Genomic DNA, 14,368 nt, shown 5'->3' with positions numbered 1-14,368 from the left:
TGGCTGTTGACAAATTATTGAAAATGTGTGTTCCTGAATAATGGGCTCCTTTTTGGACCAAAGTAAGTGACTTTGATTCTTTGTGAAGATTATTCTTATTTCTAGTTCTGATTTTGTGAGCTGAGCTGTTGGTCTGAAAAAGAGATATATTTGTAACAACAAATTTCACTAAGGAATAAATATATTTGGAAGTAGGTAGTAGCCAGTATCCCTAGTTCCCTAAAAAGACCCCTGCAGGATGTTCTTGAGTTCACGCCACAAATAATTCTTCTAACACTTTTTTGTAAAGTAAGCGTAGTATGCAAGCTCTTAAGTATGCAAGCTCTTTCATTTCATATCCCCTGTCTGACAACATTTGCATTGCAAATAGAGATTTGTTTAGGCACTTCATCAGTTCTGCGGTGTACTCCTCGCAGATGAATTTATTATCAAGCTGTAACCCCAAGAATTTAACACTGTCCACTTCTTCTGTCTGTTTGCCATTATATTTTAGACATATACCAATGGATACCACGTACAAGTTCTGAATTACATCTAGTGACAAGGAACTGGCTACGAACCATTTATTAATGTCCATGAAAATTTCATTGACTGATCTTTCTAAGACTGCACTTGAGTTGCTATTTATTGGAGTCTTTGTATCACCGGAAAACAAAAGAAACTTGGTATATCGCAATGTTACTGGTGAAAGGTCAGTGATACGTACAAGAAAAAGCAAAATCCTAAGGTAGAACCTTGTGGGACACCACATGTAATTAGTTCCCAGTTTGATGATGCCTGATTGCTTAATTCATGTCTCTTTCCTAATGAAATCATTAAAAGAAGTAGGGAGCATATAAAATACAGATTATAAGCAAGAAAAACATTTATGAAAAAGAGAAATTTGTTAACATCTAGCATAAATTTGAATGTTAGGATGTCTTTTCTAAAGAAATTTTTTTAGATTCTGCCATGTATGGATGTGAAACATGGGTGACAAACAATTTGGACACGAAGAGAACAGCACTTTTGTAATGTGGCATTACAAAGGAATTTTGAAGATTACATCAAATAACTGATGAAGAAGTACTGAAATGGAATGAGAAGAACATAAATTTATGAAATATCTTGAATGAAAGAAGGGATCACATAATTGGACATATCCTGAGGCACTAAGGAATTAGTTTGGTAATGGATGGAGAGAGAGAGAGAGAGAGAGAGAGAGAGAGAGAGAGAGAGAGAGAGAGGATAAGTTAGTGTGGACAAACCTGTCTGCACTGAAGACTAGAACATAACAACAAATCTGCTGACTTCGCTTTTTATCTTTTCCCTAATAGAATATCAAACTTGGTTAGATTATAGTTCCATAGTACTGAATAACAATTGTATCTGCAGCCAGCCCATAGTTTGGAAAAAGCAGTTCATCAAGACAAAAGCCTTACTTAATTGTAAAGTTCACTACAACAACCATATAAAAAGATGAAGCTGTTCAGAGCTCTGTCTATACTGTGAATTGTTGTTTGTCAAGATTGTTTCTATTTTTCCTGAGAGTATACACAAACCACCATCACCACCACGCAGACACCCAAACAGACACATGATCATGTTGCTGTGATATGTGATTATGGGAGTGTGCATTTGGGTGTCTTGTGTGGTTGTGTGTGTGAATGTGTGTACTACTGCTGGAAAAAGAACTAGTATGAATGCTGTTTTTTGTTATGTGTTACTGTGCTCCACACATCTTTTCTGAGAGTATTTTCACATTAATAAACATTGAAAATGTGTTTTCACTGTGGCAGTAAATCCTATTTGCGAGTGTCCATAGTATATATGTCATTTTCAACCTGCTTTTAGTTATGGTTAATGGTAATTGAACAGTTTTTGAAAGTTTTTGCTCAAAATTATCCATACTCCAAGCCAATCATTGGTATTGAACAACACAGCAGAAGTCCACAATTCTGTGTATATACAATACACCTGCTTTCATATCCAGATATCTGGACACTCACCCACACTATCTAACATAGTGCTTTAAAATAGACAACCACTAATTGGACAAAATTTTTGCTTGTCTGAAATGTGTGTATTTCCAACAATTTCTCTCTCTTTTTTACAGGGCATGGAGCTGATGTGAAGTGTGTTCACTGGCATCCGCAGAAAGGTCTCATCATATCGGGCAGTAAAGATAACCAGCAGCCAGTCAAATTGTGGGATCCCAAAACAGGACAGTCTCTGGCAACACTGTGAGTATATGAATGTTCAATAAAATTTTTTCTGGGTTTGTGACTGCATTGTCAATATATATAAAACTACGGACATTTCGATCCCCGTTGCAGGTGACCTTCGTCAGGGTGTTTTTGTTTTCTGCTGAATGAGAAAACTTTGCTTCTTATATACCTGCAGACATGGCTGTTATCTAATTCTTATAGGCTGTTTAGGATGAAGGGGAGGGATGTTAGAAGTCTTTATTGGTGTTTTTGTTGTTTCTTTTCATTGATGGAAACGCGACGTTTTGATTGGTGTTTGCATTACTGCTTGTAATTGGTGGAAATTGGCGAAATGAACACCAGGTGGCAGCTGTGACGTGGCATTGTTTTCCTACTTTCTAGCACCAGCCGAGGCTCACCAGTACTCTATGTACATGCAGCTACTGTGGTCTCTCATGTGCCCGTATGTGTTGCTTCACGTGAGCTATCATCCCGTAGTGCTGTTATTGGTGGTAGCCAAGATGTCGGAAGTCAGTAGCCGTCTTCTCTGTTCATGTTGGCCGGTTGCTTGGCTATTTCTATTGCCTCTGTAATCTTCCTCCTGAAAGTAAGATGCTGTTTCGCTAGTACGCGAGCTTCAGCAAAATCATTCTATTTGTTCTGCCACCGATGACTTGGTGTGCTGTCTTATGCGGATATATCTTTTGTTTTCAAATATCCGTGTGCTGATTGATCGCCCTGTCTCACCTCCATACACTAATCCACATTCACACCTGATTTTGTAAACTCCAGCAACGTGTAGTTTGTTGTGCGAAGAACATCTTTTATTCTGTTGCTGCTTTGGAAAATCGATGTGATGCCTGCTCGGCAGAGAATTGTGCCCACCCATTTAGTGACACCGTGAACATATGGTAACAGAGTGATGTTTTGTGTTTCCTTTTGCTCTCCTCTATTATCTTCACTCTTTGTCACCATAGTTTTATCTATTACTTTCATTCCGTAACCACTGGCACAAAAAAATGGACTTAAGGTTTTGTAGTTCACCTTTTAGATTTTCCTCATCGTTGATTCTGTGAGCCTTCTTGGTTAAAGTGTGCAGTGCGGATTTCTTCTGCGTAGGGTGATGATGCGAGGAGGCATGTAGGTACCTCTCAGTACTGGTTGGCTTCCTGTATACTCTTATAGACCAGTTTACCATCAGACTTTCTGTAAATTTCCACGTCAAGGAAAGGCAGCACCCCATTCTCTTCCATCTTCATAGTGAATTGGATTCTGCTGTGCTTCCGGTTGAGGTGTTGGATGAAATTTCATAGCTCTTCCTATCTGTGTGACCAGATAACGAAAGTATCGTCAGCATATCATAGCTAACATTCTGGGCATAATAGTGCAGACTGGAGCGCCGATTTCATCAATTACAAGCAGTAATGCAAACACCAATTAACATGTCGGGTCTCCACTAATGGAAAAGAAATAATAAAAACACCGATAACGACTTCTAACATCCCTCCCCTTAATCCTAAACAGAGTTAGATAACAGCCATGTCTGCAGGTATATAAGAAACAAAGTTTTCTCAGTTGGCAGTAAACAAAAACTCCCTGAAGAAAGTCACTTGCAACAGGGACCAAAATGTTGGTAGTTTTATGTACGAAGGTAATCCCAAAAGTAAGGTCTCCTATTTTTTTATAAGTACATAGACCTGTTCATTTCTACAATGGTTTACATCAGCTGGAACATTTAGCTATTTTTCCACATAATCACCATTTCTGTTGATGCATTTTTGTAGACACAGTTTTTGTATGCCCATGTCATACTAGCTCGCCATCGTGCTGTTCAGAAAGTTATGAACCTCTTCTTTCACCTCTTCATCGGAGCTGAATCACTTTTTTTATCTTTGGTTCTCTTCTTCTCTGTTCATCTCCCTCCTCTCCTTTTGCTTTCTCTTCTGAAAACCTTTGACTTTTTGTCGCTTTTTCCTGAACTGATGTCTGTTTTCCATGTCTTTGTGTATTATTGCCAACCATGAAATTTGGATTTTTCATCATAGAAACTAATTTTTTTGGTCAGCGGCTTGTTAGCAGTTCTTTTTAAATTGACATAAAATGTAATCCTCTGATTTTTCAATGTTTGTATTATATCGTCATTTTTCCCGTATATCTTGTTGTGTTTCCATTTCCAAATCCCATTTTCATTCTTTGAACACAAAATTCTTTAACTTTTCTTCTTTTTTTCTTCTCCAAACTGTTTAATAGTTTGGCTGTGTTTATGGTGAGGAATTCTGAGCGTGTAAGATACTTAGTTTTAAAACACCACATTGCAATGCCTCAGTTTTGTATTAATAAATAAGAACTTTTTTGTTGTACATATTCTTTGTTAATTTGAATGCAATTTCTGTTTTTGTGGCTCTGTGTTTTTGGGTGCTTTGTCCAGAGCATTTGGCTGGACTGTTTCTCCAAAGTATTTAAATTCTGGAAGTTTCTTTATTTTTTTCTGTATTTTTATCTTGGTGTACCTTTAAACATTGGTCGTATATATATGGTAGTTTTGTAGCATTGTGATGTGCCTATAATTTACTGTGAAGTAAATATACGAGCCTCTTTTAATCTACAGACATTAGTAACATTTCATTTTATTTATTTAGGCACGCTCACAAGAGCACTGTGATGGACATCAAGTGGAATGCTAATGGCAACTGGTTAGTGACTGCATCGCGAGATCACTTGCTGAAGCTATTCGACCTGCGGAACTTGTCAACGGAGGTGCAGACCTTCCGCGGGCACAAAAAGGAGGCGTCGTCTGTGGCCTGGCATCCATACCACGAGGGCCTCTTCTGCAGTGGGGGCAGTGACGGAGCTATCCTCTTCTGGCACGTTGGGTGAGTGCTCATGTGTTTGTGATGAAAATCATAGTTCCCAGATCTTAGCATGACTACTGCTGTTAATAGACTTCTGCTGGGAGTCTTAACAAAAAGTGTTAGGAAAATGTCCAGTATGGAAGCCTGCACTTTCAGTGCTGAAATACAATGACCTATGCCATCTATCAGCAAATGATATGTTTTTCTTGTTCAACTTAATGGCATTAAAGACCAATTCAGTGTCTGTGAACTTGAATGTGCATTGACAGGCAGTACTGATTTATTTCAACTGGCTGTTCCTTCCTTGCTTTCTGGTTCCCTGTATCCTTTCAGTGTTGGGTTGGGGCTGGTATGGGACTTCTCCAATTTCATGGAGTGAAGAACAGGCCACACCTGAATATAAGCTATTACTAAGATTGGGGGGGGGGGGGGGGGGGGAGTCGCCCTTCCTAAAGGTTTTTTTAATTGCTGCCTCTCCCCCTCCCCATAGGAAGAATTCCATGTACCCCTTTTCACTGCATATAGTGTAGTCATGTGGTCAGATGTGACACCATTTTTTAAAATGTTTGCCTTGTGTACCTGTTGTCGGATGTGGAAGCCAGCTCAATATTTACGTAGGCGGATGTGGAAAACCAAATAAAAGCTGTGTCCAGGCAGGACGATAGACTGGTTCCTGTTGAGAGCCTTTCTCCTTCTATCTTGGATAACATGTGCAACTTAAATGATTCCATGATTTCCAGTAGTGTAGTCTGCCGGTACATGAGTACATGAAATGGGAGGGAAAGAGAGAGAGAGAGAGAGAGAGAGAGAGAGAGAGAGAGAGAGAGGGAGGGAGGGAATGAATCAGATTTGTGTTATCAAATTACAAAATTACAAACACACAAACTAACTGCCTAGCAACTATTTTTGGATGACAACATGGTAGTCCTCCAAATAGGCACACATACACTGGTGTGTAAGTAAATTTTACACGATGTGTCATTGCCAAATAACATTGCTCAGCAAAACTTGGACCATACATAGAGAGAACTGCTATAGTATAATACAGAAGGTAACTGACAAGAATATGCAGCAAGGTGAACAGAAAAGACACTTTTATTCAAAGATAATAACCAAATTGAAGTCACTGCAATTTATGGTGTTCCCCTAAACTTTATAAAGGACAGGTCATGGTTCTTAATAGGGTATGTGCCCACACCAGACAGTGGTGCATGCTCTTTATGTGCATCCATGCTGGCCACAAGACTGATAAGGGGTTTTCACGGTACGGCATTTCGTTCCTCGCCCAGCATGTTTGACAACTGCTTGACGATCATTGCTGCACATGGATGTGCTGCAATACATCTCCCCATTGCATCCCAAACAAGCTCAGTGGTATTTACATCAGGGGAAAAGACAGGCCAGTAGCTTCACCGAATATCTTGCCAATCCAGAGCTCCTCCACTCCTGCAGTTTGATACTGTCACACATTGTCATCCATAAAATTAAGCTCAGGGCCAAATGCACTCCTTAAGAGATGCACACGGGGAGGAATATAGTGCCACAGTGTCGTCGTAACTGCCGTCTGCTTCACGTCTGCTGTGCAGCGAGCTACCTTAATTTAAGTATTAACTGTATTTTTCTTACTTGTCACTTCTTCTTCCGTGTGTATTTGCTTTTAGGAAGCTTTAATTATCGGGTGCTATTAATAGTGTTCCATAGATTTTGTGTTTGTTTTGAATACAGTCAGAGAGAGTCCCTATAGTCAAGTGCTAGTCAGTAGTGCTAGTGTTTGTTTGCAATACAGTCCAGAGACAGGTAGTGCTATTTTCATTGTTTTCTACAAGAAGTGCCTAGCAACCACAGTTTAGTGAATAAACAGCCGCCTTTAGTGAATTAGCAGTCTAGTTAAAGGTTGATTAACTCTCTTCAGTAAATTGATTCCTTAGGATGGATAGGATGTGTGACTGCTGTGTACGGACGCAGGAGGAGCTGGCCACTGTTCGCGAACAGCTGAGCGTGTTGATGGCCGCGGTCAGCCGTCTTCAGGCTGCTGCCTCGGAGTGTAGTGGCAGTGGGGAGTCTGGTGCGTCGCAAGGTACACCCCAGGTGTTACATGCTTCACCCACTGTCCCTGCTGTCGAGACATCTTCGCGTGTACTGGGCGCGGTTGGGCCACCCTCTCCCCAAGGGGAGTGGCGGGTTCAGCGGCGTTCGCGGCGCATGAGGCGGAGGGTCAATGTGGAGGCTGGCCGTGTGGCATCGCCTGCTCTGCCTGTGAGTGGACATGTGGCTGCTCCTTCAGCAAGGTCCGAGCAGGCACACGGGGGGAGGGGTTTATTAGTTATTGGGAGCTCCAACGTTAGGCGGGTGATGGAGCCCCTTAGGGAAATAGCGGGAAGGTCGGGGAAGAAGGCCAGTGTTCACTCTGTCTGCTTGCCGGGGGGTCTCATCCGAGATGTGGAGGAGGCCCTACCGGCGGCGATAGAGAGCACTGGGTGCACCCGACTGCAAATTGTTGCTCATGTCGGCACCAATGACTCCTGCCATCTGGGTTCAGAGGTCATCCTCAGTTCGTACAGGCGGTTGGCGGAATTGGCGAAGGCGGAAAGCGTCGCTCGCGGGGTGAAATCAGAGCTAACTATTTGTAGTATCGTTCCCAGAACCGATCGCGGTCCTCTGGTTTGGAGCCGAGTGGAAGGCTTAAACCAGAGGCTCAGACGATTCTGCGGAGATCTGGGGTGCAAATTTCTCGACCTCCGCTATCGGGTGGAGAAATGTAGGGTCTCCCTGAATAGGTAAGGCGTGCCCTACACGCCGGAAGCGGCTACAAGGGTAGCGGAGTACGTGTGGAGTGCACATGGGGGTTTTTTAGGTTAGAGAATCCCCTCCCTAGGCCCGACAAGACGCCTCCTGAGACGCAGCAAGGTAGGAGTAGGCAAAATGCAACAGGGAATAACAATATTAATGTGCTAATAGTAAACTGCAGGAGCGTCTACAGAAAGGTCCCAGAACTGCTCTCATTAATAAACGGTCACAACGCTCATGCAGTACTAGGGACAGAAAGTTGGCTGAAACCAGACATAAATAGTAATGAAATCCTAAACTCAGATTGAAATGTATACCGCAGAGACAGGCTGGACAGTGAAGGGGGAGGCGTGTTTATAGCGATAAGAAGTGCAATAGTATCGAAGGAAATTGACGGAGATCCGAAATGTGAAATGATTTGGGTGAAGGTCACGGTTAAAGCAGGCTCAGACATGGTAATTGGATGTCTCTATAGGCCCCCTGGCTCAGCAGCTGTTGTGGCTGAGCACCTGAAGGATAATTTGGAAAATATTTTGAGTAGATTTCCCCACCATGTTATAGTTCTGGGTGGAGATTTTAATTTGCCGGATATAGACTGGGAGACTCAGACGTTCATAACGGGTGGCAGGGACAAAGAATCCAGTGAAATTTTTTTAAGTGCTTTATCTGAAAACTACCTTGAGCAGTTAAACAGAGAACCGACTCATGGCGATAACATATTAGACCTTCTGGTGACAAACAGACCCGAACTATTTGAAAAAGTTAACGCAGAACAGGGAATCAGCGATCATAAAGCGGTTACGGCATCGATGATTTCAGCCGTAAATAGGAATATTAAAAAGGGTAGGAAGATTTTTCTATTTAGAAAAAGTGACAAAAAGCAGATTTCAGAGTACCTGTTGGCTCAACACAAAAGTTTTGTCTCACGTACAGATAGTGTTGAGGATCAGTGGACAAAGTTCAAAACCGTCGTACATAATGCGTTAGATGAGTATGTGCCAAGCAAGATCGTAAGAGATGGAAAAGAGCCACCATGGTACAACAACCGAGTTAGAAAACTGCTGCGGAAGCAAAGGGAACTTCACAGCAAACATAAACATAGCCAAAGCCTTGCAGACGAACAAAAATTACGCGAAGCAAAATGTAGTGTGAGGAGGGCTATGCAAGAGGCATTCAATGAACTCAAAAGTAAAGTTCTATGTACTGACTTGGCAGAAAATCCTAAGAAATTTTGGTCTTATGTCAAAGCGGTAGGTGGATCAAAACAAAATGTCCAGACACTCTGTGACCCAAATTGTACTGAAATAGAGGATGACAGACTAAAGGCTGAAATACTAAATGTCTTTTTCCAAAGTTGTTTCACAGAGGAAGACTGCACTGTATTTCCTTCTCTAGATTGTCGCACAGATGACAAAATGGTTGTTGTTGTTGTGGTCTTCAGTCCTGAGACTGGTTTGATGCAGCTCTCCATGCTACTCTATCCTGTGCAAGCTTTTTCATCTCCCAGTACCTACTGCAACCTACATCCTTCTGAATCTGCTTAGTGTATTCATCTCTTGGTCTCCCTCTACGATTTTTACCCTCCACGCTGCCCTCCAATACTAAATTGGTGATCCCTTGATGCCTCAGAACATGTCCTACCAACTGATCCCTTCTTCTGGTCAAGTTGTGCCACAAACTTCTCTTCTCCCCAATCCTATTCAATACTTCCTCATTAGTTACGTGATCTACCCATCTAATCTTCAGCATTCTTCTGTAGCACCACATTTCGAAAGCTTCTATTCTCTTCTTGTCCAAACTATTTATCGTCCATGTTTCACTTCCATACATGGCTACACTCCATACGAATACTTTCAGAAATGACGTCCTGACACTTAAATCAATACTGGATGTTAACAAATTTCTCTTCTTCAGAAACGCTTTCCTTGCCATTGCCAGCCTACATTTTATATCCTCTCTACTTCGACCATCATCAGTTATTTTGCTCCCCAAATAGCAAAACTCCTTTACTACTTTAAGTGCCTCATTTCCTAATCTAATTCCCTCAGCATCACCCGACTTAATTAGACTACATTCCATTATCCTTGTTTTGCTTTTGTTGATGTTCATCTTATATCCTCCTTTCAAGACACTGTCCATTCCATTCAACTGCTCTTCCAAGTCCTTTGCTGTCTCTGACAGAATTACAATGTCATCGGCGAACCTCAAGGTTTTTATTTCTTCTCCATGAATTTTAATACCTACTCCGAATTTTTCTTTTGTTTCCTTTACTGCTTGCTCAATATACAGATTGAACAACATCGGGGAGAGGCTACAACCCTGTCTTACTCCCTTCCCAAACACTGCTTCCCTTTCATGTCCCTCGACTCTTATAACTGCCATCTGGTTTCTGTACAAATTGTAAATAGCCTTTCGCTCCCTGTATTTTACCCCTGCCACCTTTAGAATTTGAAAGAGAGTATTCCAGTCAACATTGTCAAAAGCTTTCTGTAAGTCTACAAATGCTAGAAACGTAGGTTTGCCTTTTCTTAATCTTTCTTCTAAGATAAGTCGTAAGGTCAGTATTGCCTCACGTGTTCCAGTGTTTCTACGGAATCCAAACTGATCTTCCCCGAGGTTGGCTTCTACTAGTTTTTCCATTCGTCTGTAAAGAATTCGTGTTAGTATTTTGCAGCTGTGACTTATTAAGCTGATAGTTCGGTAATTTTCACATCTGTCAACACCTGCTTTCTTTGGGATTGGAATTATTATATTCTTCTTGAAGTCTGAGGGTATTTCGCCTGTTTCATACATCTTGCTCACCAGATGGTAGAGTTTTGTCAGGACTGGCTCTCCTATGGCCGTCAGTAGTTCCAATGGAATATTGTCTACTCCAGGGGCCTTGTTTCGACTCAGGTCTTTCAGTGCTCTGTCAAACTCTTCACGCAGTATCGTATCTCCCATTTCATCTTCATCTACATCCTCTTCCATTTCCATAATATTGTCCTCAAGTACATCGCCCTTGTATAGACCCTCTATATACTCCTTCCACCTTTCTGCTTTCCCTTCTTTGCTTAGCACTGGGTTTCCATCTGAGCTCTTGATATTCATACAAGTCGTTCTCTTATCTCCAAAGGTCTCTTTAATTTTCCTGTAGGCGGTATCTATCTTACCCCTAGTGAGATAGGCCTCTACATCCTTACATTTGTCCTCTAGCCATCCCTGCTTAGCCATTTTGCACTTCCTGTCGATCTCATTTTTGAGACGTTTGTATTCCTTTTTGCCTGTTTCACTTACTGCATTTTTATATTTTCTCCTTTCATCAATTAAATTCAATATTTCTTCTGTTACCCAAGGATTTCTACTAGCCCTCGTCTTTTTACCTACTTGATCCTCTGCTGCCTTCACTACTTCATCCCTCAAAGCTATCCATTCTTCTTCTACTGTATTTATTTCCCCCATTCCTGTCAATTGCTCCCTTATGCTCTCCCTGAATCTCTGTACAACCTCTGGTTCTTTTAGTTTATCCAGGTCCCATCTCCTTAAATTCCCATCTTTTTGCAGTTTCTTCAGTTTTAATCTACAGGTCATAACCAATAGATTGTGGTCAGAGTCCACATCTGCCCCTGGAAATGTCTTACAATTTAAAACCTGGTTCCTAAATCTCTGTCTTACCATTATATAATCTATCTGATACCTTTTAGTATCTCCAGGGTTCTTCCATGTATACAACCTTCTTTCATGATTCTTAAACCAAGTGTTCGTTATGATTATGTTGTGCTCTGTGCAAAATTCTACCAGGCGGCTTCCTCTTTCATTTCTGTCCCCCAATCCATATTCACCTACTATGTTTCCTTCTCTCCCTTTTCCTACACTCGAATTCCAGTCACCCATGACTATTAAATTTTCATCTCCCTTCACAATCTGAATAATTTCTTTTATTTCATCATACATTTCTTCAATTTCTTCGTCATCTGCAGAGCTAGTTGGCATATAAACTTGTACTACTGTAGTAGGTGTAGGCTTTGTATCTATCTTGGCCACAATAATGCGTTCACTATGCTGTTTGTAGTAGCTTACCCGCATTCCTATTTTCCTATTCATTATTAAACCTACTCCTGCATTCCCCCTATTTGATTTTGTGTTTATAACCCTGTAGTCACCTGACCAGAAGTCTTGTTCCTCCTGCCACCGAACTTCACTAATTCCCACTATATCTAACTTCAACCTATCCATTTCCCTTTTTAAATTTTCTAACCTACCTGCCCGATTAAGGGATCTGACATTCCACGCTCCAATCCGTAGAACGCCAGTTTTCTTTCTCCTGATAACGACATCCTCTTGAGTAGTCCCCGCCCGGAGATCCGAATGGGGGACTATTTTACCTCCGGAATATTTTACCCAAGAGGACGCCATCATCATGTAATCATACAGTAAAGCTGCATGCCCTCGGGAAAAATTACGGCTGTAGTTTCCCCTTGCTTTCAGCCGTTGATGGTAGATATCGAAATAGACAACAGAGGGATAGAGAAACAATTAAAATCGCTCAAAAGAGGAAAGGCCTCTGGACCTGATGGGATACCAGTTCAATTTTACACAGAGTACGCGAAGGAACTTGCCCCCCTTCTTGCAGCGGTGTACCGTAGGTCTCTAGAAGAGCGTAGCATTCCAAAGGATTGAAAAAGGGCACAGGTCATCCCCGTTTTCAAGAAGGGACATCGAGCAGATGTGCAGAACTATAGACCTATATCTCTAATGTCGATCAGTTGTAGAATTTTGGAACACGTATTGTGTTCGAGTATAATGACTTTTCTGGAGACTAGAAATCTACTCTGTAGGAATCAGCATGGGTTTCGAAAAAGACGGTCATGTGAAACCCAGCTCGCGCTATTCGTCCACGAGACTCAGAGGGCCATAGACACGGGTTCACAGATAGATGCTGTGTTTCTTGACTTCCGCAAGGCGTTCGATACAGTTCCCCACAGTCGTTTAATGAACAAAGTAAGAGCATATGGACTATCAGACCAATTGTGTGATTGGATTGAGGAGTTCCTAGATAACAGGACGCAGCATGTCATTCTCAATGGAGAGAAGTCTTCCGAAGTAAGAGTGATTTCAGGTGTGTCGCAGGGGAGTGTCATAGGACCGTTGCTACTCACAATATACATAAATGACCTTGTGGATGACATCGGAAGTTCACTGAGGCTTTTTGCAGATGATGCTGTGGTGTATCGAGAGGTTGTAACAATGGAAAATTGTACTGAAATGCAGGAGGATCTGCAGCGAATTGACGCATGGTGCAGGGAATGGCAATTGAATCTGAATGTAGACAAGTGTAATGTGCTGCGAATACACAGAAAGATAGATCCTTTATCATTTAGCTACAAAATAGCAGGTCAGCAACTGGAAGCAGTTAATACCATAAATTATCTGGGAGTACGCATTAGGAGTGATTTAAAATGGAATGATCATATAATGTTGATCGTCGGTAAAGCAGATGCCAGACTGAGATTCATTCGAAGAATCCTAAGGAAATGCAATCCGAAAACAAAGGAGGTAGGTTACAGTACGCTTGTTCGCCCACTGCTTGAATACTGCTCAGCAGTGTGGGATCCGTACCAGATAGGGTTGATAGAAGATATAGAGAAGATCCAACGGAGAGCAGCGCGCTTCGTTACAGGGTCATTTAGTAATCGCGAAAGCGTTAACGGAGATGATAAACTCCAGTGGAAGACTCTGCAGGAGAGATGCTCAGTAGCTCGGTACGGGCTTTTGTCAAAGTTTCGAGAACATACCTTCACCGAAGAGTCAAGCAGTATATTGCTCCCTCCTACGTATATGTCGCGAAGAGACCATGAGGATAAAATCAGAGAGATTAGAGCCCACACAGAGGCATACCGACAATCCTTCTTTCCACGAACAATACGAGACTGGAATAGAAGGGAGAACCGATAGAGGTACTCAAGGTACCCTCCGCCACACACCGTCAGGTGGCTTGCGGAGTATGGATGTAGATGTAGATGTAGATGTAGATGTTGACCGTGTCCAAAGACTTGGAGGACAGCATGCCCATGCAGCATTATGCCTCTGCTTGCCGTAACACCTGAACCACCAAAACACTCGTGTTCAACAATGTTCTGGAGTACATTATCTGTTCCCACTTCTCACCACATGAGCGCACATCCAGCATTGTCGAACTTGATCATTTCAATGGTGTATGTGTTATGGTGTGGAGAGGCATAATGTTGCATGAGCATGCAGTCCTCCAAATGTTTGAACATAGTACACTTACCGGTTATTCTGACACTGTAGCCCTTCCCCACGTGCATCTTTTCAGGGATGCATTTGACCCGTACTTCATTTTTGTGGGTGACAGTGTGCGACAGCATCAAACTGTGGAGGTGGAGGAACAAAAGTACAGGGTTATTACAAATGATTGAAGCGATTTCACAGCTCTACAATAACTTTATTATTTGAGATATTTTCACAATGCTTTGCATACACATACAAAAACTCAAAAAGTTTTTTTAGGCATTCACAAATGTTCGATATGTGCCCCTTTAG

The 14,368-nt window shown here is 41.8% G+C and overlaps 1 protein-coding gene across 1 annotated transcript in view; it reads left to right on the top strand.

Annotated features, from left to right (window-relative positions):
* Positions 1–14,368, top strand: part of LOC124720256 (pre-mRNA 3' end processing protein WDR33) — a 174,941-nt gene that overhangs the window by 101,756 nt on the left and 58,817 nt on the right. The window contains exons 6-7 of the mRNA XM_047245573.1: positions 2,096–2,222; positions 4,826–5,059. Of these exons, the coding sequence (XP_047101529.1) occupies positions 2,096–2,222; positions 4,826–5,059 (361 nt within the window). The remainder of the gene's footprint in view (positions 1–2,095; positions 2,223–4,825; positions 5,060–14,368) is intronic.

The sequence above is a fragment of the Schistocerca piceifrons genome, chromosome 11 (genome assembly GCF_021461385.2).
Source record: "Schistocerca piceifrons isolate TAMUIC-IGC-003096 chromosome 11, iqSchPice1.1, whole genome shotgun sequence".
NCBI lineage: Eukaryota > Metazoa > Arthropoda > Insecta > Orthoptera > Acrididae > Schistocerca > Schistocerca piceifrons.
This window is presented reverse-complemented; position numbering and strand designations above follow the sequence as displayed.